Source organism: Heteronotia binoei, chromosome 18, assembly GCF_032191835.1.
Source record: "Heteronotia binoei isolate CCM8104 ecotype False Entrance Well chromosome 18, APGP_CSIRO_Hbin_v1, whole genome shotgun sequence".
In the NCBI taxonomy this organism is placed as follows: domain Eukaryota; kingdom Metazoa; phylum Chordata; class Lepidosauria; order Squamata; family Gekkonidae; genus Heteronotia; species Heteronotia binoei.
The window spans coordinates 11,387,700-11,414,513 of record NC_083240.1 but is presented as its reverse complement, the minus strand read 5'-3'; the positions used below and the strand labels follow the sequence as shown (position 1 = coordinate 11,414,513).

The 26,814-nt window shown below is 47.5% G+C and overlaps 1 protein-coding gene across 1 annotated transcript; it reads right to left on the bottom strand.

The window, feature by feature from the left end:
* Positions 1 to 402: 402 nt before the first annotated feature.
* On the bottom strand, positions 403 to 26,235 carry MMP23B (matrix metallopeptidase 23B). The gene is made up of 8 exons (XM_060259457.1): positions 25,924 to 26,235; positions 21,433 to 21,578; positions 18,017 to 18,156; positions 13,761 to 13,928; positions 9,379 to 9,543; positions 6,031 to 6,141; positions 5,010 to 5,136; positions 403 to 2,192 (listed from the first exon to the last, which is right to left on the bottom strand). Exons 1-8 carry the CDS (start codon positions 26,092 to 26,094, stop codon positions 2,018 to 2,020), a joined length of 1,203 nt encoding a protein of 400 aa, XP_060115440.1. The 5' UTR covers positions 26,095 to 26,235; the 3' UTR covers positions 403 to 2,017.
* Positions 26,236 to 26,814: the final 579 nt, after the last annotated feature.

Sequence of the window (26,814 nt, the reverse complement as noted above, 5' to 3'; positions counted from 1 at the left end):
AACCAATATGCAGGGCTTTTTTTGTAGCAGGAACTCCTTTGCATGTTAAGGACGCACACCAATGATGTAGCCAATCCTCCAAGAGCTTACAGGGCTCTTGTTCCAGGGTCTTCTGTAAACTCTTGGGGGATTAGCTACTTTAGGATGTGTGGCCTAATAGGCAAAGGAGTTCCTGTTTCAAAAAAGGCCTTGCCAATATATGATAAGTCCAGACGGCTGTCTCCTAAAAGAGAGCTTAATTCTATGCCAGGGCGGATGTTAACACAAAACTCGCAGCTCTCTGTCTCTCTCTCCACTTAATTACCTTAACTGTCTCGTTGGACTTGTCTTGATTTCATTTTAAAGGCTACGTAGACGCCATAATTCTAGATTATTGCAGGGAAGAAAATGAACTCAAAAGACTGTGGAGGGGAAGCACTTTATTAAACCAGAACAGCAGCAATTTACTGGCAAATAACCTAAGTAATCTCACAACCTTCCAGAAGCTGCAGACGAGGGTTTTTTCTAATAACAATAAAAAAATTGTGGTCAGTATTGAAACCAAGATGCAAAACGGAGGCACTGATCTCTAGGGCGATAGCTGTTATCATTTACAGGTTCAAAAAGGCGGCTCAGGTAGGACCAATATTAAATGAACACAGTTATTTAGCACCTTAAAGCGGTTCAGAGCTCTTCTAGCAATGACCTTCGTTATCTTTTTGATTATTAAGACAGGTCCCCACCATAGCACCCTCATAAGAACATAAGAGAACCCACGTTGGATCGGGCCAATGGCCTAGCCAGTCCAACACTGTGGCACACAGTGGCCAAAAAATCCAGGTGCCATCAGGAGGTTCACCAGTAGGGCCAGACATTAGAAGCCCTCCCACTGTTGCCCCTCCCAAGCACCAAGAATACAGAGCATCGCTTGCCCCAGAAAGAGTTCCAACAATACTGACGGACCTCTGCTCCAGATGTTTATCTTCAACACCTTTCCTGACACCAGGTCTTTTAGAAACTCAGATGGGGCTCCTGATTGACCATAGATCTGATGGATGTGCGGATGTAAAAAAACCCAAAACACTTGGCAGCAGCTGCCACCAGAGTACAAGGATCTTCATTGTGCAACTGAAGATAAGCTGCGGTGGCCATGCTGTGACTGTGCCCGCAATGCTATGTCAGAATTCCAAAGGGGCCTGCAGGCTCAAAAAGGTTGAGGACTCCCTGGCCTTAACGGTATTTCTGCATTTTTTTTAGAAGACGACAGCAGGTTTATACCCCACCCTTCTCTCTGAATCAGTGTCTCAGAGCAGCTCACAATCTGCTTTATCTCCTTCTCCCACAACAGACATCCTGTGAGGTGGATGGGGCTGAGAGAGCTCTCGCAGCAGCTGCCCTTTCAAGGACAGCTCTGTGAGAGCTATGGCTGACCCAAGGCCATTCCAGCAGGTGCAAGTGGAGGAGTGGGGAATCAAACCCGGTTCTCCCAGATAAGAGTCCGTGCACTTAAACACTACACCAAACTGGCTCTCTCTCTCTTTTTGAGCCCCAGTTGAATGTTTAAGACTACCGAAAGCAACAGCTGGCGTGATATCTGGCTCAAGGTCTTCTGGGCTCCTGTCCAAATAAACCATCCCAACTTCACAGATGTAATTCGTTGCAATACCTATCCCAGCATCTCAGAATCTGAACGCCTCGTGGCATCTCGGGCCAGGCCTTTGAGACGGTTCTGTTTTTAAAGAACAGCCTTGCCTTTGGTCATCCATAATAACACTCCAGTGGTAAGCCAGCAAACAAACAATCAGCCCTGCTCTCTTCATCTCTATGATCAGGAGGACTGCTACAAGGGAAACCTTTAATTGTCCACGCACACTTTTTTTTTGTTTTAAACAAGCAATTGTCTCTGGTTGAGGAAGAGCCAGCGTCCCCAACAAGGTAGCTGAGTGGCGGATGGGGGGTAGGGGTAGGGGGTGCTTTGCAGATCAGCTGTGCAGTTGCCGAGAGCCCAAAGTTCCCGCAAAGGACTCCTCCCCACCCCCTACTGCTTCACCCGGACTCTCCAGGAGTAGGTGGTGAGGATTTTCGACTTTTTCTTGACGATACAAGTATAGGTGCCTTCATTGATCGCATTGGCTATGATGCTCATGTGGTCGTCGTTCAACGAGAGGTACCCCGGATAGGAATATTCCAGAAGTTCCTTTTCTTTATACCAACTATAGTGAGGGGGGGGGGGGACAGAACAGGGGAAAGGGACATCAATCAGTCGGAAGGATCAGCATACATACTGGTCAGTTTCGGTTTTTAAAAGAAGACTCACAGTACAATCCTAAACAGGTCTACTCAGAATTCTACTAAAGTCTGCTCAATGGGATTTACTCCCAGGAAAGTATTTTTAGAATTGCACTGTCAGTGTTTTAGCTCAGCAGGAACTCCTTTGCATATTAGGCCACACACACACACACACCTGATGTAGCCAATCCTCCAAGAGCTTACAGGGCTCTTCTTACAGGGTCTACTGTAAGCTCCAGGAGGATTGGCTACATCAGGAGGGTGTGGCCTAATATGCAAAGGAGCTCCTGCTAGAATTCCACCTCTGCCAGTGGTCCATCTAGTCCAGCATCCTGTCTCACACAGTGGCTAACCAGTTCCTCTGAATGGCTGACAACAGGGCAGATAGATCGAGGCCTCTCTTTTTTTGTCCACATCTAATGAGAACTCTCTGCCAAACAGAGAGGTATTTATACCTCCTCTAGTGAGGTTTCAGTTACACAGAATCAGGTTTATCAGTTGTCTGCTGAGTAGCTCAGTTCTTGAAATTCAGCTGCAGATAACACATTAAAAGCCTTTATATAAATCTATGGCCTGGCTGCATTTGGCATATTGCGTACAGTTCTGGTAGCTGAATCTCCAAGAGGATATTCTAGACCTAGGAAAGGTGTAGAAAGAGGCACCCGAATGGGTCAAGAGGTAGAACTCCTACTGTACAGGTAAAGATTAAAGAGTTGGAGGGCTTTTAGTTTAGAGGGCAGATGCAGTGGGCAGGGAGTCAGGGAGCCTAGAAAATGATGTCTGGTATAGAGATTGGGGATGGGGGGGGTGGCGGGGAAGAGGGCAGCATGGTAGACTGATCTCCCCAGTTTGCAGAAGCCAAACAGGGTCGGTACTTGGAAGGGAAACCACCAAGGAAGACTCTGCAGAGGAAGGCAATGGCCAGGCCCTTCTGCTTCTCACTTGCCTTGAAAGCCCCTTGCTGTGGGGAGGAGCTAAGGAGGGTTGGTACTTGGATGGGAGACCACCAAGGAGGGCTCTGCAGAGGAAGGCAATGGTCAACATCCTCTGCTTCTCCCTTGCCCTGAAAGTCCCTTACTGGGGCGGGGGGAGGAGCCAAGCAGGATCGGTACTTGGATGGGAGACCACCAAGGAAGACTCTGCAGAGGAAGGCAATGGCCAATCACTTCTGCGTTTCGCTTGCCTCGAAAGCCCCTTGCTGGGGTTGCCATAAACCAGTTGCAAAAGAACGGCACTTTACACACATGCATAGAGACAGAGGAGAGGAAGAACTTGTTCTGCCTCCCACCATAATACTAGAATTCACCATCATGGTAAAAAGGTGCAAGCACCAGTCGTTTTTGACTCTGGGGGGATGTTGGTTTCACAACGTTTTCACGGCAGACTTTTTACAGGGTGGTTTGCCATTGAAAAGAGCCCCGTGGCACAGAGTGTTAAAGCTGCAGTACTGCCATCCTAAGCTATGCTCACGACCTGGGTTCGATCCCTGGTGGAAGCTGGGTTTTCAGGTAGCCAGCTCGAGGTTGACTCAGCCTTCCATCCTTCCGAGGTCGGTAAAATGAGAACCCAGCTTGCTGGGGGGAAAGTGTAGATGATTGGGGAAGGCAATGGCAAAACCACCCCGTAAAAAGTCTGCCGTGGAAACGTGAAAGCAACGTCACCGCAGAGTCGGAAACGACTGGTGCTTGCACATTGCCTTCCCCAGTCATCTACACTTTCCCCCCAGCAAGCTGGGTACTCATTTTCCCCTCCCGGAAGGATGAAAGGCTGAGTCAACCTGGAGCCAGCTACCTGAAACCAGCTTCCGCTGGGATTGAACTCAGGTCATGAGCAGAGCTTAGGACAAAGTTGTTTTTATATCTTGTGTGAAATGTAACTTATAGAATTCAGCACTGCAAGCTACAGTGAGGGTTCACTGGCTGAGATGGCTTTAAAACAGAAATCATGCCCAAGTCCCAAATGCCCTGACCTGGATAGGGCAGGGAAGCCCAATCTGGTCAGTTCTCAGAAGCTAAGCAGGGCCAACCCTGACAAGTACTTGGAGGGGAGACCTCCAAGGAACACCAGGGCTGGGACACAGAAGCAGCCCTATCAAGTCAGTTCTCTGAGCATGTCCTAGCCCTAGTAGGGGCCACCAGAAGTCACCATGACTTCTGGCATGCAAGCTCTCTCTCTCTCTGTATACATCTCTTTTTCTGTCTCTGTCTCTGGCACTTTCTCTGTGTACGTCTGTCTCTGTGTCTCTTATGTATCTATCTCTTTTTATCTCTCTCTCTCTCTTTCTCTGTGTGTGTGTATGTCTCTCTTTCTGTCTCTGTCTCTCTCTTTCTCTGTGTACGTCTCCTCTCTCTGTGTGTATGTCTCTCGTTCTGTTTGTCTCTCTTTCTGTCTCTGTCTATCTCTCTGTATGCTTCTCTCTCTGTCTTTTTCTCTCTCTCTGTGCGTACGTCTCTCTGTCTCTGTCTCTTTCTCTCTGTGTGTCTCTGTCTCTCTCTCTCTCTCACACACACACACAAACACATAAAAAAAGTTATTAAAATCAATAACAATTTGCCATGATTGCTCATCGGAACCTCCACGGTCAAAGGCAGTCTATCGGTTGCTGGGAGACAAATAAACAACAAGGAAGAGTTCTTATCTTCCTGTCCTGTTTCTAGGCTTCCCAGAGGTTGTTCTTGGGAGCAGTATGCCCAATGGCTTGGTGTGAAGCAGGGGCCAATGGGAAGAAACAAGACACTTACTAGACTTTGCCCTTTTTGTGAATGATCTTCTGCCCACACCGGAAGGTGACGTTCCTGCCCTCTGGGACAATCCTCGTTTTCATCCTTGCAGGAGGTGGGGTTGGCATCACAGTGGGGAAAGGGAAATCTGGAAGGGAAGACTTAGAATCAGAGTCACTGCGCAAAGAGCGACAAAAATACCCCAAGTTCATGCAGTACTCGTAACTTGGGAATGTAGGTATGAAGGTACCATGGAGGTACCTTAGAGTCAGAGGGCTGATTCTTCTAGCCCTCTACTGTTGATCCAGGTGTGGGCTTTTTTTGTGTAGGCACACTTCTGTGTGCACACACAAGCTCACAACCTGAATGAAACTTTGTTGGTCTTCAAAGAGCCCCTGGACTCAAACTTAGGTCTTCACGGCTGCCCGCCTGAGTCAGTAGAAAACAGCTTTACAGGACTTTAATGGCAGATCCTTCTAGAGCAGGGGTCCCCAACCCCCGGGCCATGGACCAGTACCGGTCCGTGGCCTGTTAGCAACCAGGCCATGAGTTGTATAATTATTTCATTATATATTACAATGTGGAAATAATAATAATAAGAAGAAGAAGATGACGTTGGATTTATATCCTGCCCTCCACTCTGAATCTCAGAGCGGCTCACAATCTCCTTTATCTTCTTCCCCCACAACAGACACCCTTTGAGGTAGGAGGGGCTGAGAGAGCTCTCCCAGAAGCTGCCCTTCCAAGGACAACTCCTATGAGAGCTATGGCTAATCCAAGGCCATTCCAGCAGCTGCAAGTGGAAGAGTGGGGAATCAAACCCAGTTCTCCCAGATAAGAGTCCGCACACTTAACCACTACACCAAAATAAAGTACACAATTGTATAATCCTGAAACCATCGCCCCTCCTCCCTCCCCAGTCCATGGGAAAATTGTCTTCCACAAAACCGGTCCTTGGTGCCAAAAAGGTTGAGGACCACTGTTCTAGAGGGATGAATTTCCAGGCCCCCAACTGCTCACAGAAACAGGGAGGACTCATTACCCAAGCAGAAGTCACAACTGTACGGGCAGTGCTTCTTCATCAGCTTCGTCCGCTTCCTGCAGAAGCCTTTCTGCGTCCAGGAAGGACAGAGGAAAAGTCGGTCTTTGCAGCCTGAAACGAGTGAAGAAGCCCTCAGTTTAAAATAGAATAAAAATCACTCGCAACAAAGGGGAGAGGGTGCCAGGAGACAGCAAAAGGAGGAAAGAACATTCCTAGAGGTTGGGGTTTGGCAGAGTTGGGGGAGAGAGCTCAGCCCACCCTCTGGAGCTGCCATGTCCTCCAAAGGAATTGTTCTTGCAATTCTGGGGGGAATTCTGAGTTGGAAAACTCCTGGAGATTTGGGTGTGGAGCCTGGAGAGGGGAAGGTCTGGGGAGGGGAGAGAACCAAGCAGGGCATAGTAAGAACATCAGAAGAGCCCTGCTGGAACAGACCAATAGTTCATCTGGTCTAGCCTCCTGTCTCACACAGTGGTCAACCAGTTCCTCTGGATAGCCAATAACAGGACATAGAGACTGAGGCCTTCATAAGAACGTCAGAAGAGCCCTGCTGGATCAGACCAGTGAGGGTCCATCTATTCCAGCATCCTGTCTCACACAGTGGCCAACCAGTTCCTCTGAGGGGCCAGCAACAGGGCAGAGAGGCTGAGGCCTTCATAAGAACATCAGAAGAGCCCTGCTGGATCAGACCAGTGAGGGTCCACCTAGTCCAGCATCCTGTCTCACACAGTGGCCAACCAGTTCCTCTGAAGGGCCAACAACAGGGCAGAGAGGCCGAGGCCTTCATAATAACGTCAGAAGAGCCCTGTTGGATCAGCCCAGTGGTCCACCTAGTCCAGCATCCTGATTCACACAGTGGCCAACCAGTTCCTCTGAAGGACCAACGACATGGCAGAGAGGCTGAGGCCATCAAAAGGACATCAGAAGAGCCCTGCTGGATCAGACCAGTGAGGGTCCATCTAGTCCAGCCTCTTGTCTCACACAGTGGCCAACCAGTTCCTTTGAGGGGCCAACAACAGGGCAGAGAGGCCGAGGCCTTCATAAGAACATCAGAAGAGCTCTGCTGGATCAGACCTGTGGTCCATCCACTCAGGGCCGGATCTAGGGGGGAGCAGAGGAAGCACTTGCTCTAGGCGCTGCTAGAGGGGGCACATGCCAAATTGGGTATGGAGTCCATTCTATCCTATGGGCCCATGATAGAATGGGCCAATAAGGGGTGATTTTGCCCGCCCCTCAAAAAACATGTAGATATGGTCCTGCATCCACTCCAGCATCATGTTTCACCCTGTGGCCAACCAGCTCCCCTAGACAGCCAACAACAGGGCAGAGAGGCTGAGGCCTTCATAAGAACATCAGAAGAGCCCTGTTGGATCAGACCAGTGGTCCATCTAGTCCAGCCTCCTGTCTCACACTGTGGCCAACCAGTTCCTCTGAGGGGCCAACAACAGGGCAGAGAGGCTGCCTGAACGAAGGAAGTCACCTGACTAACTGACCAAACAAACAGGTATCTTGATTGACAGCAGTCAGTATCTTCTTCCCAGGTTGTGCAGACAATAGGGAATCAGGCACAGTGATAACCCTATAATGACTGGAACTTTAGAACATTGCAAAGGACGTACAGAACAGATACATATTTCCAACAGGAGATCTCCCAGCCCTGTCTGGAGTCTGGCAGCCCTAAGCAGAGTTGTGTTATAGGGAGAAGAGGGGGAAATTGTGGATAAATGGTGGCCATAAAAGAATAGCTCTGGAATGGAGTGGCCCACAAACACCTTCTCACAAGAGGGGGCCCCATAAAAACCTGTAACTGGCCCTGACTCCAGCAAACGTGTGGGCGTTCATAAATGTACAGATAGGCTGAGAGTGGGGAAAACAAACCCAAGAGCTTTGCAGAATAATTGAGAGGGATTATAAGAACGGAGTGAGGAAAGGTCTTTTGTTCATTTGCTTATAGAAAAACAACCAGAGACAGCGGGGACCCCGCCCCGCTTTCTAAAGCCCTTCCTGGGCGTGTGCAGAGAGCTGGTTTGGCAGAGAGATCTAGAGCCAGACAGGGAAGCCAACGCAAATATCATTTTCAAAGACAAAGTGCACAAAAGGAGGATTGATTCCCTTCTGATGCCTCCGTTTTGGTCTGCGGGTAGCCATGCTCTCTCTTCCTTCCGGCCATTCCCCTTTCCTTAAGCTATAAATTGAATTTTGGCAATGGATTGAAATCATTTCGTCTTCTTGTTCTTTTTTTACCTCCCCCCCCCCCCAAGTTCTGATTTGAGGAGACAGTTCAAGCCGCTAATCCCCCAAATCAAAAGCATCTTGTTTTGTACAAGGATTCTCGGTTTGGCAGTACCCATGGTTTTGGCTTCAGCAGTAGATGTCTGGAGGAAGAGGGGGGGAAATGAATTCATTTAGCTACTAAAGCTTTTCTGTAGGGTAGGCAAGCAAAGCCCAGTCTGATCTTGTCACCTCTTGGAAGCTAAGAGGGTCAGCCCCGAATAGTACTTGGATGGGAGACCCCCAGGCGTCTCCTCTCAGACCTATTTGCAGGGCTTTTTTGGTTTAAAAAAAAAGGCCAGCAGGAACTCAGTTGCGTATTAGGCCACACCCCCTGGTGTCACCATTGTTTCACATAGGGCTTTTCTACAGAAAAAGCCCAGCAGGAATTCATTTGCATATTAGGCCACACCCCCTGACACCAAGCAGCCAGAACTGCATTCCTGTGCGTTCCTGCTCAAACCCTCCCCTCCCGCCCGCCGCCTATTTGCATGCCTAGCTACCAACAGAACTGATATTAACAGGGAAGGAGTGAAGACTGCCATAATTAGGAAGCCTGGAAATGAAGAGGCAAGAATTCCTTTCCTTTCCTTTTGTACTCTTAGAAGCTCATTGATTCACATATCTTGAGCAGCAGAAAACATTTATTTCCTTCTTCCTTTCCTTTTTCTTCTTCCTTCCTCCTTCCTTCCTCCCTTCCCTCCTCCCCTCCTTCCTTCCTTCCTTCCTTCCTTCCTTCCTTCCTTCCTTCCTTCCTTCCTTCCTTCCTTCCTTCCTTCCTTCCTTCCTTCCTCTCTCTCTCTCTCTCCTTCCTCCCTCCCTCCCTCTCTTCCTTTCCTTTCCTTTCTTTCTGACGAAAAGGACTGAGACAAATTTCACAACTGCACGAGTGATCTTCTGATCCTTATCACTGAGCAGAAGAGCAAGGGTGTCCAGAGTATGGGGGGAGAGGCAAGAATTAAACATGGGCATTCAGAGGGGGAGAATCAACCAGTGCAGCTCTTTTGCCTGCATTTTGCTAGTACATTTTTAGAGAAAGGCAGTTTTCTGTCCTGGCAACCGCCACTCCCTCCTACTCACCATAAAGCCTGAAGATCCCCCACATCTCATCCTGGGAGATGATGTTTTTCCCAGTCAGCGTCGCATTGAGGTGCATCAGTGCGTTTGGATCCAGGGAGTGCATCAGCCCAAGGGCGTGGCCGATTTCATGAGCAGCAATGTGGACCAGGTCTGTAAGCCAAACCCCTGGAATGAAGGGAACACAATTTGATCAGCATCTGAAAAATTAAGATCAAACCTCCCGTGTGCCTAATAGATTTCTATTAGGACCAGCAAACCCGCAACAGAGCACAGAGCAAGCTTTAGAATTCAATAGAACTCTTCATCAACGACCCCACAACAGAGCAGGGCGCAAGCTTTAGAGTTAACAGAACTCTTCATCAATGACCCCACAACAGAGCACAGAGCAAGCTTTAGAATTCAATAGAACTTCATCAATGACCCCACAACAGAGCAGGGAGAAAGCTCTAGAGTTAACAGAACTCTTCATCAACGACCCCACAACAGGCCAGGGAGCAAACATTAGAGTTCTATAGAACTCTTCACCAATGACCCCACAACAGATCAGAGAGCAAGCTTTAGAGTTCAACAGAACTCTTCATCAACACATACACAAAGCTAAAAGTATGCAAGATGAACATTCATGAGCTATAATTCACAACAGCTGCATCTGTAACCCACGACAGATGTTCCACCAATTCAATACAAGTAGGGAGACTGTATTATGTCCTATCACAGCTGTAACAAACTTAACCCAGAAAGCCTCACTTCAGCAAATCACCCACATTCAGACTTCGCAACTAACTGCGGGCTCATCCAACTGCAGAACGCTGTGTCATGTGAATGCAGCCAAAAACCAGAGCCATTTGGAGATGCTTAAAAGAAGCAATAGGCTGTTTGTCTTCCCAGAACACAAACGAGATCACGATGCAACAAGATGTCTGACATAAAAACACCCAAAGAAAGCCATAAAATCTTTTCTGTGAGCAAAAACTTTCTGTGAGAAAAATCTTTTCAGTGAGCATAAGTAAGTTTGCAGATTGGCCCAATGTTGAGCTGTTGTGAAATCTGAAAGTCAATAGTACCAGGGCGGGACAAAAATCAGCTCCTATCTTTGGGGTATGTGGCTCTCTTCTCCTCCACTGAGTCTTCACAACAACCCTGTAAGGTAGGTAAAGCTCAGAGACAGTGGGGTCCCCAAGGCTTCCCATGAGCTTCACGCCTGATCTGAACCCGAGTCTCCCTAATCTTACACTCTGACCATTATACAACGCTGCTTCTATCCACTACAAGACTGTTCTCTATTATTTATGGGATTCCTCACGCCAGATGGAAGACAGGTGAGGTGGGATGAGGCCTTGGTTTTGCCAAGGGTGTCTGATTCTTTTTTAAAAAGGCTTTCAAATGGTTTGTTTTTCATCAAGAAAAGACACCCTGATCATCCATCTTGGCCCAATGTGGAGCTGTTGTGAAATCTGGAAGTTTTCCTTTGGCAATAAGACACAGACACATTACCCAAAAACTCTTTTCCTCTTCCTAAATAGGAAGTAATATCACTTGCAAATCTAGGGGGTGGCTGTCATGGAAAGATGGCTGCCTTGGGCCAGAATGTGGCTGGACTTTGAAAGAGGGGGGTCGTAACTTCCTGTCTGCAGGGTCCACATATTTGTGTATGGAAAGAATCTGGGGCTGAGCCCGAAAGGCCGTTTCCCTCCTATGATTTCACATCTTACTGTTTTATGACCGATGTCTACTCAAGTAATGGATCTGTGCAAGGAAACCACAATCCACATTGCAGTTTATTTTATGGATGACTTTCCTCTCCCTAGGAAAGAGTTGTATCAAAATTATTGGGGAACTTGAACGGAGGGGTCTGAAAAAATGCTTGCTGGGAGGCATATGTTCCCAACTGGTGTGGCAGGGAAATCAAATCAAGCAATTAAAGGCTCACTGGAGTCTAATCCTACAGAGGAGGCTACTGCAGCGTCTCTGTATGATTGCCTGCTCTTGCTTCACCTCTTCCAAGTCAGGCTCTGCCAAGGCAAGTAATTCTGTTGTGACTACATATGTCATGTGATTCATTAATTTAATCATTTCCTATTCAAAGATGCAGAAGAATTGCTTGCCATCAGAGGCTCCCCATTGTATCTCTGCATGAGTTTGCGGGCAGTTTTATGAACATATGAAGCTGCCTTATATGGTCCATCAAAGTCATTATTGTCTACTCAGACAGGCTGCGGCTCTCCAGGGTCTCAAGCTAAGGTTTTTCACACCTATTTGCCTGGACCCTTTTAGTTGGAGATGCCGGGGATTGAACCTGGGACCTTCTGCTTACCAAACAGATGCTCTACCAATGAGCCACCGTCCCTCCACCATTTTCTTTCAGTGTCCACTGCAAGCAGGAAGTTCTGCAGCCTCTTTGTATCAGGAATGACTGAATGGTAACTGTGGACGCAGAGTAGAAATTTCCTAACCACAAGGAGGCTCCCATTGTGCTCTAGAGTCAATGCTCTAGAAATGCCTCTTTTCAATCAGCCTCTGCTAGAATATGAACATATGAAGCTGCCTTATACTGAATCAGACCCTCGGTCCATCGAAGTCAGTATTATCTACTCAGACTGGCAGCAGCTCTCCAGGGTCTCAAGCTAAGGTTTTTCACACCTATTTGCCTGGACCCTTTTAGTTGAAGATGCTGGGGATTGAACCTGGGACCTTCTGCTTGCCAAGCAGATGCTCTACCACTGAGCCACCGTCCCTCCCTAAATGATTCTGCTGCATCTGGAGCGACTGAATTAGTTTATCACTTTTGATGCAAAAACACAGCAAAATTACCTGATCGTGGAGGAGAGTTTCTTCTGCATCTCTGCATAAATAAGTAATTTGATTTTACTCCTTCCAAACAGTCTGCAGTATGGGCATATAATTCTGCTGCATTTCTGAAGCAAACAAGATCCAGTCACCACATCCAATACAGCTTTGCCGTGAAAACGTCGTGATGTGATGTCGCCCCAGAGTCGGAAATGACTGGTGCTTTTACACAGGGGACTATCTTTACCTTTTTGATCCTCATACAGTTCTCCACCCAGACTACTGTGTGCATCGTCACCTCTCTCTTTTGGTTTCTGCACTGTTTTTTAAAACTGCTCCTTTGTTTCCCTCCTCTCCTCCAGAACCATCTGCTACCCATTTAACGTTCAGAGGACCAGACCCTTTTCAAGCCATTACCGAGGCGTCTTCCTTTGCCCGCAAAACGACCACGTATGCAGAAAAGTTGGTGACGGAGGGCCTGAAAAATGTAAACAGCCTCCCGGCTCAAAATCGAGGGAAAGGTTTCGTGGCCAGAGCACAAACGGTTGGATTGGAGCCAGGGGTGGAAAGGGTTACGCAAGTGCGGTTGGAATGGAACCCCTCTACAGCCACCCCTGAACATTCTTGGAAGGATACTCACGTTCTCTGAGTCTGTCTGAGAAGGAAGAATGAAATGCTGTTTAGGACAGCTGAAGCTGTTAAAATGCTTCCAAATAAGCCACTCTCTCAGTGATACACTGCTGGGGACATTGCCTATATTCCGCAACCAGACCTGCACTGGGCTAAGAACCAAGAAAGTGTTGGCTCTTGAACTCCTGTCTCTTAACAAAAGTAAAAACAATGAACCTCACCGGTGTGTGAAAATATGAACACCCGAAGCTGATCTAGGCTGCTAGCCCAATACCATCTACTTCAGGGCTCTCCAACACGATGCCTCATGGGCACCCTGGCACTTGCCAGTACTTCTCATGGCACCTGCCAAGCTTTTCAGAAAGCAGACCAGTGCAAAGCAGGGCTTGTTATTGGGTTCATATGAAAGGGGTTTCCGCTGTAATACATGCACAGCAAAGAGCAGCAGGGAAAGATATACCAAGAAGAAGAAGAAGTGATTGGATTTATACCCCATCCCTCACTACCCAAGAGTCTCAAAGCAGTTTACAATCTCTTTTCCCTTCCCCTCCTCACAACAGACACCCCGTGAAGTTGGTGGGGCTGAGAGAGTGTCAAGCATGGTGAAATTCCGCATGTTTGACAGAGAGCTCTGACAGAAACTGCTCTTGAGAGGAACAGCTCTGTGGGAACTTGTGGCTGACCCAAGGTCACATCAGCAGGTGCATGTGGAGGAGTGGGGAATCAAACCTGGTTCTCTCAGATAAGAGTCCGCGCACTTCACCACTACACCAAACTGGCTCTCCTAGGAGAGCTATGGCTGACCCAAGGCCATTCCAGCAGCTGCAAGTGGAGGAGTGGGGAATCAAACCTGGTTCTCTCAGATAAGAGTCTGCGCACTTCACCACTACACCAAACTGGCTCTCTTTCCATCCTATGGAGTTCAGGAGCAGCAAGTCCTCCTCTTGGGAAGGCGGAAGGTTTACCTTTTTTCCAGCTAAATCTCGTCTGCCCCACGATCCAGTATTCGTGGTCATCGAAATGGATCTCGCCAGTCTGTGGGAAGAAGGCATGGGCCAACTCCCCTGTCGTGCCATCGAAGCAGTGATGGATGTGGGACTCGAGGCAGTCTGTGTGGTTTATGGAATAGAAGCCTGGGAGAGGAAGCGCAGAGAAAGAGCCAGTCAGGCAAAGAGGAAGCATTCATCATCCCTGGAAGGCTATGCAGCTGAATCGATTTTTGCAAACACACCAAGATTCCCTGGAAGATGCAAAGCCCAACTGTACAGACCTTTTCTCAGGGTTGCCAACTCCAGTTTGGAGATCTGGGGGGAATTTGGGGAGAGGATGGAGTTCAGAGAGGATGTGATTCTGTAGAGATTGTCCTCCAAAGTACCCATTTCCTCCAGGGGAACGGATCTCTCTTATCTGGAGATCAGTCATAATTTGGAGAGAACTCCAGGGCCTGCCTGGAGAATGGCAACCCTGGTTTGTTTGTGGGATTTATATCCTGCCCATTCCGCCGAGGCAGGCTTAGGGTGGGTAGCAACATAAAAACATAAATTTATCTGGCGCTTTTTTGTAGCAGGAACTCCTTTGCATATTAGGCCACACCCTCCTGATGTAGCCAGTCCTCCAAGAGCTTCCAGGGCTCTTCGTACTGGGCCTGCTGTAAGCTCTGGAGGATTGGCTACATCAGGGGTGCGTGGCCTAATATGCAAAGGAGCTCCTGCTACAAAAAAAAGGCCTGCATTTATCCATAAACATCTTAAAATAATCAGACTAACAATTGCAGTTCATGACAATCTTCTATAAATCTGCTCCAAGCAAGTTGATCGTCGTTAAAATCACAGGCATTCCACCACACAATGAGGCAGTTGTGTTACTGAAAACAGACTTCAAGGGAGACTGCAGCATGCACAGAGAGATAACAGCATCTTAAGAGCCATTTTGGACCTTGCTCTTCCCCAAAAGCTAACATTGCCTTCAGTGAGCCTGGGTGGATAACAGAACTAGAGATTGTTAGATACACAGGAAGTGGCCAAACTGTATGTCTTTCACACATATTGTGTGGTTCTCGAAGACCCCACCACCCTATCAGCCGGTTTGAAGAAGGCATTTAAAGTTAGTTTTCTTTCTTTCTTTCTTTCTTTCTTTCTTTCTTTCTTTCTTTCTTTCTTTCTTTCTTTCTTTCTTTCTTTCTTTCTTTCTTTCTTTCTTTCTTTCTTTCTTTCTTTCTCTCTTTCTCTCTCTCTTTCTCTCTTTCTTTCTTTCTTTCTTTCTTTCTTTCTTTCTTTCTTTCTTTCTTTCTTTCTTTCTTTCTTTCTTTCTTTCTTTCTTTGCCTCAGATTCAGCAGGAGCTCCTGAACTTTTCTGAGGGTTCCCCCTCCTCCTCCCCACCTTGTCCATTGCATAACACTCCCTGGATGAGCTCCACCACCTATTTTTCTACAAAGTGATCTCTCTCTCTCTCTCTTGATCCCTCCCTCCCTCCTTCCTTCCTTCCTTCTGTCACGTTCTCATGGTGCAGGCAGGCAGGAGTCCAAAGCCAGTCCAAGGTCAAAGTCCAGGAAGTCAAGCAGGAGCCAAGTCACCAATGCAGAATCACAAACCGGAACCAGAAGTCAATGTCCAAAAGCCAAAAGGTCAGGGTGCCAAGGAAATCAAGCAGGTCAGGATCAGGGATCAGGAAGGAGCGTGGATGCAAGCCAGAGAATAGACTTGTGGCTTCCACAAGGTTATCAGGTCCTGGGTGGGAGCTATTTGGGAGTCTCAATCAGCCTGCTCCCTGGTAGCAGTGACTCTGCTAGAACTCAGGGCTGAGAGATCCGAAGCATCGGCGTGCCTCATGTCTTTGCTCTGAAAGTTCTTTCCGGAGCCTGCTTCGAACTCTTGAGATGGGAGGAGGAGAGCTTGGAGGAGATTGATCGTCAACAGCTGACACTGGTGCCTGGAGAGTGATTGATGGGCCAGCTGCTGTTTGTTCAGCTGCGGAACTGACTGGCAATTCTTCCAGGTCTGTTAACCCTTCCAGCTCCTCCTCCTCAGGGTTCATGACACCTTCCTTCCTTTGAAGCTCTCAAGCATCTGGCGTTTATTCTATGTGGCTCTTATGTTAAACACGTTTGGCCACCCAAATATACATCCTCCAGCATTTCACAGGAGAAATCTGGGATGACTCTTCAACATCTCTGTTTTCACAATAAGTAACACTGCCTGAGAGTCCAACCATTAAACATTTCCAAATACCCTCCCCTGCTTTGCCAGAATGTTTGAAAAACACAACAACGGGGTCACAGTGTATGATGCTAGCAAACAAGGGGTGGGTGGGAAATCACCGTGTTGCCTCGAAATATACATAAACACAATGAAAGGAGATGCTATTAGCACTTCAAAGAATCTCCCACTGAAAATGGTATTTTAATGTCGGGTGAATTCTACATTCTTGTAACTTCATGTGGTGGAATTGTGTTCTTTGTATTTTATGCTAGTTCCAAACTAGATTGTGAAAGGAAGGGGTGAAGGTGAAGTTTCAGGGAAGCTGTATCGACTTTGAAGAAGACCACACATGAAAAAAGTAGACACCTGGGTACTCCTCGGTCGATCCTTCTAATGGCTTAGTGCAGGGCTTTTTTGGCAGAAAAAGCCCAGGAGGAATGCATTTGCATATTAAGCCACACCCCCAGATTGTTACACACAGGGGGGTTTTTTTAGAAAAAGCTCAGCAGGAACTCATATGCGTATTAGGCCGCACCCCCTGACACCAAACCAGCCGGAATTGCGATCCTGTTAAAAACAAAAACAAAAAACCCTGGTTTACAGTAGACAGAACTCTCAGCGGGGGTTTTCTTTGAAGTGTTATTAGCAGGGGTCATTTCGTAGAAAAATAGGTGGTGGAGTTCATTCAGGGATTGTTATGCAGCTGCACCGACTATTCAATGGACAAGGTGGGGAGGAGGAGGGGGAACCCTCAGAAAGGTTCAGGAGCTGCACTCCTGTGAGCTCCTGCTGAACTCGAGGCCCGGTTATTAGCATCTCCTTTCTTTGTATTACGTATATTTTGAGTCTTAAAAGTAATTCTGTATTGATTGCTTTACAGCCATTTGTATGTTTGGTTTTGAATATTTTGTGCAGAGACTCCTGTGGGGATTTCTGTATAATCAACAAATGCAATACTACAGTTTCTAGGTGTGAATCGTTTATTACGTTTTGCGATACAGTCGGGTAGCCAGTCATCATGGTGATTTTTTTTCCCTCCTTGTTTGCTAGAATGTTTGAAATGGCACCAGGTTGATTGCTTTGTACGGCTGCCAGCTCAAGGCTGGGAAATTCCTGGAGGTTTGGGGTTTGGAGGCTGAGAAGGGAAGGATTTGGTGGAGGGAGGGACCACAGTGGGGTATAATGCCTCAGAGTCCAGCCGCCAAAGAAGCCATTTCTTCCAGGGAAACCGATCTCTAGAGCCTGGAGATCAGCTGAAATTCTGAAAGCTCTCCAAGCCTCACTAGTGTCAAGAGCGGGGGTCCTCAAACTTTTTAAATAGGGGGCCAGTGCACTGTCCCTCAGACTGTTGGAGGGCCGGACTGTTGTGGTGGCTGCCGTTACTGTACAAGCCCGCGGGCCGTCAGTTCTCCGTCTTCTGCATCTCTCTCCCTTCCCCACACCACACACCCCGGCCTGGGAACTCACCTCACCTCGGTATCGCCTCACACTCTGTCTCTGCCGCCTCAGCCCAGTGCCGGAAGTGTGCATTGCTAACGCGAGTTTAGGTCGAAAGGGTCTGATTTTGCCATAACCCGGCGGGCCGCATAAACGTCCTCAGCGGGCCGCATCTGGCCCGCGGGCCGTAGTTTGAGGACCCCTGGTCAAGAGAGACTCTTGCCATTAGTCTGGGAGTACTTTCACTTTCCACTGTCACTGCTTTGCACCGCTACTATCTCTGTGTAAGGGATGAAGCATTCCTTCTGCCTAGTCTCTGGGATGGCCAAAGTCATCTCTGTCTGATTATGTTCGCACCTGCAGGGCTTGGGACAGAACTATTGGGGGAGGGACTGCTGGCTTTGCGCCTTAGGTTTGATCTATAAGTAGAAGGCATTTGCCCGCCATAGCCAGTTTTCGCAAGGACCATCTTGCTCTAACCTCTCATGTATCAATAGACAGCTGTTATTGCAATGGACTGTCATTGATCCTTGAACTGTTGGGGACTAGGCAACCAGAAGCCTGGCAACCCTGGGTTGATGCCTACCGATTTTCAGGTCACTGGCTTCGTTGGGTGACACCTCCCGGAAGCTGAAAGGGGTGACGTCGCTCCACATGCGGAAAGCGGTGGCCAGGCCCTTCCTTGTCTGGCTCTCGTTGATGAGGTTCCTGGGGAAGGACAGAATCCTGTGGGGGAATTAAAAACAGAAGGAAAGATTGGAGGATCCTGGTAGTCAAGAGAGACGAGGCGGGCGATCTCCATCGGGAACTGTTCCACAGCAACAGAATGCAACAGCTCCTGGAGTTTGTGTGAACTGTCCGGAAGAATGCAAGAATACAATACTTTAATTTTAAACACACACAAAGCTGCCCTATGCTAAATCAGACTGCTGGATCCTCCAAGTCAATATTGTCTACTCTGATGGGCAGGGGCTCTCCAGGGTTTCAGGCTGAGGTCTTCCACAACGCCTACTGCCTAGTTCTTTTAACTGGAGATGCTGGGGATTGAACCTGGTACTTTCTGCACGCAAAGCACAGGCTCTTCCACTGAGTCACAGCCCCTCCAGTTTCGTCTAACAGGTGGCACATGGCCAGGGTTTAGGGTTGCCAAGTCCAATCCAAGAAATATCTGGGGACTTTGGGGGTGGAGCCAGCAGACATTGGAGGTGGAGCCAAGATCAAGGCTGTGACAAGCATAATTGATGGGGGCGTGCTGGCCATCACATTTAAAGGGACTGCATACCCTTTAAACGCCTTCCTTCCGTTGGAAATATTGAAGAATAGGGGCATCTTCTTTGGAGGCTCATAGAATTGGAGCCCCTGGTCCAATCTTTCTGAAACTTGGAGGATATTTTGGGGAGAGACACCGGATGCTATGCTGAAAATGTGGTGCCTCTACCTCAAAAAACAGCCCCCCCCCGAGCCGCAGATACCCACAGATTAATTCTCCATTATACCCTATAGGAATCGGTCTCTATAGGGAATAATGAGTGCCCAGCAGACATTTCCCTCCCCCCGCTTTCCGATGACCCTGAAGTGGGTCAAACTGGGGGATCCCCTGCCCCCACCTGGGGATTGGCAACCCGACAAGGTTGCCAACTCTGGGTTGAGAGATACTTGGTGATATTGGGGGTGGAGCTGGGGGAGGGGAGGTCTTTCATCAGGATATAATGCTATACAGTCTACCCTCTAAAGCAGAAATTTTTCTCCAGGGGAACTGATCTCTGTTCTCTGGAGACCAGTTGTAATTCTGGGAGATCTCCACCCACCACCTGGAGATTGGCATCCATGAACATGCTAGGGTTTTAAGTTTTTTTTCTTTTTGCTGTTTGCTGGCTTCATTTTGAATTAATGTTACCATTAGTCGTGTTTATTACCAGCTGGCTTTATCTCAGAATTGATCTGTATTTTGGGATATTATCGTTTAGACTTGCTTTTATTTTTCAGCAAGGTTTTAATGGTCTCCTTTGTTGTCACGAGGCAACAGTTTCGCTGATAAACGGTTTCAATATGATTTAGTCAAATAAATACACTGTCCCGAGCAACTTGGAAGAAGGAGAGGGTAGAAATGTAATGTTAAATATACACAAACGTATATATAGCGCCTTTCTCCTCGGCGCTTGGCTGAGGCGAACAAAGGGCCTCTCTTTGCTTGGCCAACAGGCCGCAGATCGCTGGCCAAGGGTGAGGTAAAACGTTTCAAACCGCCCAGGCTGGCCGCTTGAGGTTAACCAGGCCAACGTGCTCGCTGGCACCTGCCAGCTCTTAATTTGGCACTTCTGAACCTCAGGCAGTTTTCCTCTCAGCCAGCCACGCTCCGCTTGGCCCTTATTCACAAGCCATGGCTGGATAAACCCCCATCTCTGAGTCTCAACAAGGTGACAATATTGATGTGGTCATCCTTGGCATGGAGGCCTTCTGTCAAAGGACACCGGCTGTTCACCAGTTATCGAGGCAGAGAGATTTTTGTATTTGTTAACGCTGAGGGGCCAAACAGTGAACTTGTTGATGGAAGCAGACTGAAAGCGGATTCGGCCCTTATCCCTTACGTTCCAAATGTCTTTCTGTGTGTGTTTGTGTGTGAAGTGCCATCAGATTATAGCCACTTTATGGTGATCCCGTAGGGTTTTTAAGGCAAGAGACTAACAAAGGTGGTTGGCCATTTCCGGCTCTGTATTACAATTCTGGACTTTTTTGGTGATCTCCCAGCCAAATACCTGCCAGTATGTCTTGTGGCACCTGCCAACCTTTTCAGAAAGTGGGCCAGTTGTTTAATCGTTATTGGCTGCCATAATACAAATGCAATACATACACAGCCTGGATTATTGCAAAGAGCAGCAGGGAAGATAGGAGGAGGAGAAGGAGGAGGAGAAGAAGAAGATCTTGAGTTAGTGGTGGATTTATAGTTGCTTTTGTCTTGCAGGATTTTGTGAGGGTTGGCGGTCTCTGTTTTTAAATTTTCCATTGTCTTTACATTTTTCATTATCGTTTGGTTGCTTTTTATTGTTTAATTTGCTTTTTTTTGTTGGGTATGGCTTTGAAAATTTGACCAAAAGGAGGGATTTTTAAAAAAACAATTAATCATTCAATGCTGGCATTTAAAAACACTTCCCTAGGGATGCCAGGCTCCAGGTGGGACCTGGGGATCCCCCAGAATTACAACTCATTCCCAGACTACAGAGATCAGTTTGGAGAAAATGGCTGCTTTGGAGAGTGGACTCCGTGGCATGGCCCCCCACTGAGTTCCCAGTCCTCCCCAGGCTCCATCCCCAGATCTCTAGGAGTTTCTCAGTTTGGATCTGGGAACCCTACCCTTCCCATCCCTCCTTTCCTGGTCTTGTCATGATATATTTTTAATTGTTCAGCAGCAAGTTCAACAGAAATGCAGTCCCATGAAAAAAGGCACCACCACCAGCAGATTCAGCCTCAAAGTTTGCTGCGTTCAGATTAGGGTTGCCAAGTCCAATTCAAGAAATATCTGGGGGCTTTGGGGGTGGAGCCAGGAGACTTTGGGGGTGGAGCCAGGAGCAAGGTTGTGACAAGCATAACTGAACTCCAAAGGAAGTGCTGGCCATCACATTTAAAGGAACCGCACACCTTTTAAATGCCGTCCCTCCATTGGAAATAATGAAGGATGGGGGATCCTTTTTGGGGGCTTATAGAATTGAAGGCCCTTGGCCAATCTTTTTGAAACTTGGCGGGTGTTTTGAGGAGAGGCACTGGATGCTATGCTGAAATTTGAGGCCCCTACCTCATAAAACAGCCCCCACAGAGCCCCAGAAACCCACAGATCAATTCACCATTATACCCTATGGGAATTGGTCTCCATAGGGAGATATTTCCAGCAGACATTTCTGATGCCCCTGAAATGGGGGGAGGGTCTCCAAACCGGGGGATCCCTTGCCCCCACCTGGGGATTGGCAACCCTATCTCAGATCCACCGCACATGAGAGACGGCCTTACTTGTATGTCATGTTGTAGTGATCCCACTTTAGGTGCCCAGGAGTGAGGGTGTAGCGCTTCTGCCGCAGATGGGGATGAGGTGGGAAGATGAGATCTTGGAAGGGTGGGGAAATGGCCCTTGGAAAACCCGGCGGTACAGCTGCTCCCTGAAAAGATAGGACAGCAGGTCAGACTTTTGGGGCCAGAGTCTCAGAATGAGTTCCCACACCAATACTCATTTGGATTTATTTCCATTACCAGTATTCCACATGTGTTTTTCTCATGAAGCCCAATACAGTGTGGAAAGTTTCCCTACCAGTTTGGAATAGCTCTTTTCCTGCAAAAGTCATCTTATGTGAGTTTTTTCTTTTCTTTTCCTGGCATCACCCGGTTCCTTTGCACACATTGACTTCTTGGATTAAACTATCTAATGCAGCATCCTGTTTCCAGCAGGGGACAGCCAAGGACCTCGGGGAACTCACAAGCAAGGCACAGAGGTGATGTCCCCCACATTCCCCCATGGTCCAGCTGCCACAATTTTATATATTAAAATGTTTTTAACTTGCCTTTCTTGCCACAGGCAGTAACTCATGTAGTTCTTGTCCTGTAAAAATATTCTTAAAAGAGCTTTTCTTTTCTCAAATGTCTCCCAGTCCTTTTGTAGGAATTGACTTGTTGGATCAAATTAAATGTTCATCTAATCCAGCATTCTCTTGTCTATAGGGGACAGCCAGTGGTACCTTGCCATTGGATGTAGATGTTCCACTGAGCCAATAAGCACTGACAGAACTACTGCTCCATAAATCTGACTAATGTTTTTCCATTTAAGCTAGTGCCCACTGAAACATCTTCTAGCAGTGTATTCCATAAATTAATCAATGAATTGGGCTTTTAAAAAAGTATTTTCTCTTTTAAACCTTTAAATACTCTTTAGCTTGTTCATTCTTCTTCTACAGGAACCAATTGAATTGTCGGCTTCTGCTACAGAGACCAGTTGAAGGAGCAACTCTTTCGAAGGCCAATTCCTTCTATAAAGTTAATACTCTGTTCTGTCACTAGGTGGCACTCTGGAGAGCAAAAGAGATTCAAGAGCACTCAGCTTGTTCATTCTTCTTCTACGTAAATCAACTGGATTGTTGGGTTCGGCTACAGAGACCGGTTTGAAGGCTAAAGGGCCGATTCTTTCTATAAAGCTAATACTCTGTTCTGTCACTAGGTGGCACCCTGGAGAGCAAAATAGATGCAAGAGCGCTCAGGAGGGGCCTGGAAATCTTCAGAATTACAACTGATTGCCAGGTGACAGAGATTAGTTTCCTGGAGAAAATAGCTGCTTTGGAAGGTAGGATTTATAGCATCATATTCAGCCGAGGTCTCTCTCCTTTCCTGGCTGAACCCCGCCCCCCTTCAGTCTCCAGGAATGTCCCATTCTTGACCTGGCAACCAAAGATTCCCTTATTACAATCTGTAACTGTCATGGGTTCCCCTAAAGGATATTGGGAAAGGATATTGTAGTTTTATGCAATTTTGTTGGGAGATGGGGGGGGGGTGGAAATCCAGGGTGGAGGGGAACCGTAGAACTCCCCCTTGGGTGAGAAGCAGCTGTGAACCTTAGAAGGGAAAAGAAAACTTGAGCGGCTGTGTTCGAAAACGTTCCAAAGACTGCCTCAGAACTCCCTGCTCTTTTGGGGAGGGCATGCTTTTGGAACGCAAGCCAGGAATTCAGCTGGCCCCGACAAATGCTTGGACTTAGAGGACCTTTTTGTAAGCTGCCCTGGGAAGAGCCAGCTCAGCCCAGATCTGAGGTGGCCCCTCTGTACCAGCCTGCAGACGCCAATAAAGGTATTTCCAGGAAAGCACTGCAAACCAGAGAGCTGCCCGATTCATTAAGCGCACTGCTGGGAGCTGCCAGGCAAAAATGAGCTGTATTACTTGCTCTTCGCTCTCTGACTGGGGAAGGCAATGGCAAACCACCCTGTAAAAAGTCTGCCATGAAAACCCTGTGAAAGCAACGTCACCCCAGAGTCGGAAACTACTGGTGCTTGCGCAGGAGGAATACCTTTACCTGTTTTACACCTGACTTTGGAGATTTGGGAAGAGATCTTCATCCATGCACCTCTGGAGAGGTCCAATCAATTCCATGGTACCTGGAAAGGGCACTGGGGTGGCAGGCAATTAAAAAGCAGTGTGATTTCCCTCCTATCTTAGCGCCGCCCCAAAAATATATCTTCTGAGGCCACCAAGGTTTACTTAGTGAACTGCAAAGTTTGGACTTCATCTCTGGCTACTTTCAGGCTGCCAAACAGCTTCTCCCTATCCTCTAGGGTTGCCAGCCTCCAGGAGGGACCTGGAGATCTCCTGCTTTCACAACTGATCTCCAACTGGCAAAGATCAGCTCCCCTGGAGAAAAGGGCTGCTTTGAAGGGTGGGTTCTGTGGCATTGTACCCTGCTGAGGCCTCTCTCTTCCCCAAACCCTGCCATCTCCTGGATCCACCCTCAATGTCTACAGGTATTTTCCAACACAGGCTTGACAACCCTGCCCATTGGGTATAATGTGCTTATCTGCAGGGCTTTTTTTTGTAGCAGGAACACCTTTGCATATTAGGCCACACCTCCCTGATGTAGCCAATCCTCCTGGAGCTTACAGTAGGCCCTGGAATAAGAGCTCTGTAAACTCTTTGAGGATTGGCTACAGCAGGGGTGTGTGGCCTAATATGCAAAGGAGTTTCTGCTACAAAAACAGTCCTGCTTAACTGGAATATCTGCAAACAAAACTGATTCTTACGGATCTCTCCAGCTGATCCCACGGAAGGCCGGTCTTTCCTGCCGCTCGAGGAAACGGCATTTCTATGAGAAGGGGAAATTAGTCATCCAGCCTTGTGGATGCACGTCGGTGCGCATGCACACGCTCTGTGCCAAAATATCTGTTCATAAGTAGGTTATATGGCTGAATTCCCTCCAGATCTGGAGCAAAGCGAGTATGAAATCCGCTTGGCCCAAAGGTTTACATCTCTCCTACTTTTTTTATTACTGAATGAAGCCTTTCCCTTATGGATGTGCTTTCTCCTCACAGCCTTTCATGCGCGATTTGCAAAAACGAATGCACTGTGTAGAATGCACCCACCCACCATGTCAAAACAGAAGGGCCAACAACTGGGGAGGGGGCCGGGAACAGAGAAAGACAAGCTTGGAAATGCATTTCCAGGATTCTACCATAGAGTTGCCAAGTCCTACTCAAGAAATATCTGGGGACTTTGGAAGTGGAGCCAGGAGACATTGGGGGTGGAGCCAAGAGCATAATTGAACTCCAACGGGAGTTCTGGCCATCACATTTAAAGGGACCACACACCTTTTAAAATGCCTTCCTTCCATAGGAAATAATGGAAGATAGGGGCACCTTTTGGGGGGGCTCATAGAATTAGACACCCTCGTCCAATCTTTTTGAAACTTTGGAGGTATTTTGAGGAGAGGCATTGAATGCTATACTGAAAATTTGGTGCAACTACCTTAAAAAAAGTCCCCCCCCCCGAGCCCCGTGGATCAATTCTCCATTATTTCCTATGGGAATAAGTCTCCATAGGGAATAATAGAATTCCCAGCAGACATCCCCCCCCCTGTTTTCTGATTACTCTGAAGTGGGGGGAGGGTCTCCAAAACGGGGGATCCCCTGCTCCCACCTTGGGATTGGCAACCCTATTCAGCAAGCTCTGAAAAAGTCCGTTCAAGAACTGTCTAACCTATAATAATGTGTTGCGGTTCTGATATGCTGGCCTAGGAGGGAGATATGCTGTTAAAAGAAAGCAGAGAAAAGTTTGGAGAACTCCACAGTCTTTCATCTGGGAAACAGATTCCTTCCCCTCCCCCCTTCCCAGGAACTGCACAGGAGAACATAAATCCTTCCCTCTGCTTTAGAGGTACCATATTGACTCTCATTCTGCTAGTCCTTACCCCCATCTCAAACCTATTTGCATGCTTTGTAGTCCACACACTATGAAAAGAAGCAAAGAGAAATTAAGTGGCATGGATGGAAAGGGTCAAGGATGACCCCACAGAAGCATTAGCCAACCGCAACCATCGGCTCAATCCTATTTGCATGTCCAGAAACCAAGATATCTTGCGATTCCTACCCCCTTATGAAACCTATTTGCATGCTTTGTAGTCCACACACTATAAAAAGAAGCAAAGAGAAATTAAGTGGCATGGATGGAAAGGGTCAAGGATGACCCCACGGAAGCATTAGCCAACCGCAACCATCCGCTCAATTCTATTTGCATGTCCAGAAACCAAGATATCTTGCGATTCCTACCCCCTTATGAAACCTATTTGCATGCTTTGTAGTCCACACACTATGAAAAGAAGCAAAGAGAAAGCAAGTGGTGTGGATGGAAAGGGTCATGGATGACCCCACGGGAGCATTCACCAACCACAATTGTTGGCTCAATCCTATTTGCATGTCCAGAAACCAAGATATCTTGCAGTAAGGCAAAGGACAAAAAAAATTGAAAACATCTTACCTGAACGTTTGGAACATCTTTTCCGAGTGGGTGTCTGAGAGCAGCCAGTAGAACCACTAGTGGAAAAATGCATATGAAGCTCAGGATACAGGGATATTTATGTCTCTTCCAACTGTCAGCTGGGTGAAAACTCTGAGTGTTGTTTGCACGAAGCCTTTCCATATGTTCCATGGCTGTCTTTCATTAAAGAGAGAGAAAGACTAACGTATCCCGTCCAGAAGCATCTGATGCCCAGTCTGTTGCAGCCGGAGTGGCCAACGTGTGCGACTTGGTTGGATATTCACAAAGCTATTCTTTTTTTTTTTTAATGACTCCCCTAAAAAAGTTAGACTTTTACATTCAACCTCTGTTTGACAAGGCAAGTATTTTATCAGCCTCTGCCAAGCTGTATCATATTTCTCGGACTCAATCTTCCTTTGGCGGAGGAGGGGGGGAGGAAAACATACAGCGGAACAGCTGGGCTCGTGGAAGGGCTGTTGCCTTTCCAGCTGTGTGTCAGCAGCTGGATAAGAAAGCCTCCAGACTTATGCAATGAAAAGGGGGAGGGGAAGTCGGGAACGGAACGCAGAAGCCAGATCCAGAACTGGCCTGTGGAATATTTTGTTGAAGATGGATAGTCCGTGCTAGGAAATGAGGTCGTTCATGGCAGTTTTGAGGACAGAAACTGGAAAGAGAGCCTTTATTTTCTTTTGATTTCATTTTGGCAATTCATAAGCAGCCTTTAGGATTCAAAAGAAGCAACCCCCCCCCCTTGAACAGCACTCAATGTAGGACACAAAATAACATATGAACATATGAAGCTGCCTTATACTGAATCAGACCCTTGGTCCATCAAAGTCAGTATTGTCTTCTCAGACTGGCAGCGGCTCTCCAGGGTCTCAAGCTGAGGTT

What these genes read in the sequence shown, in the direction of transcription:
- MMP23B (XM_060259457.1), bottom strand. Translation starts at nt 26,094, where the DNA reads ATGGAACATATGGAAAGGCTTCGTGCAAACAACACTCAGAGTTTTCAC. An exon ending in AGCCAGTGACCTGAAAATCG is followed by an intron (nt 13,929 to 18,016) that starts GTAGGCATCAAC and finishes TTCCTCTCCCAG; the next exon opens with GCTTCTATTCCATAAACCAC. An exon ending in CACAAAAAGGGCAAAGTCTA is followed by an intron (nt 2,193 to 5,009) that starts GTAAGTGTCTTG and finishes CCCTCACTATAG; the next exon opens with TTGGTATAAAGAAAAGGAAC.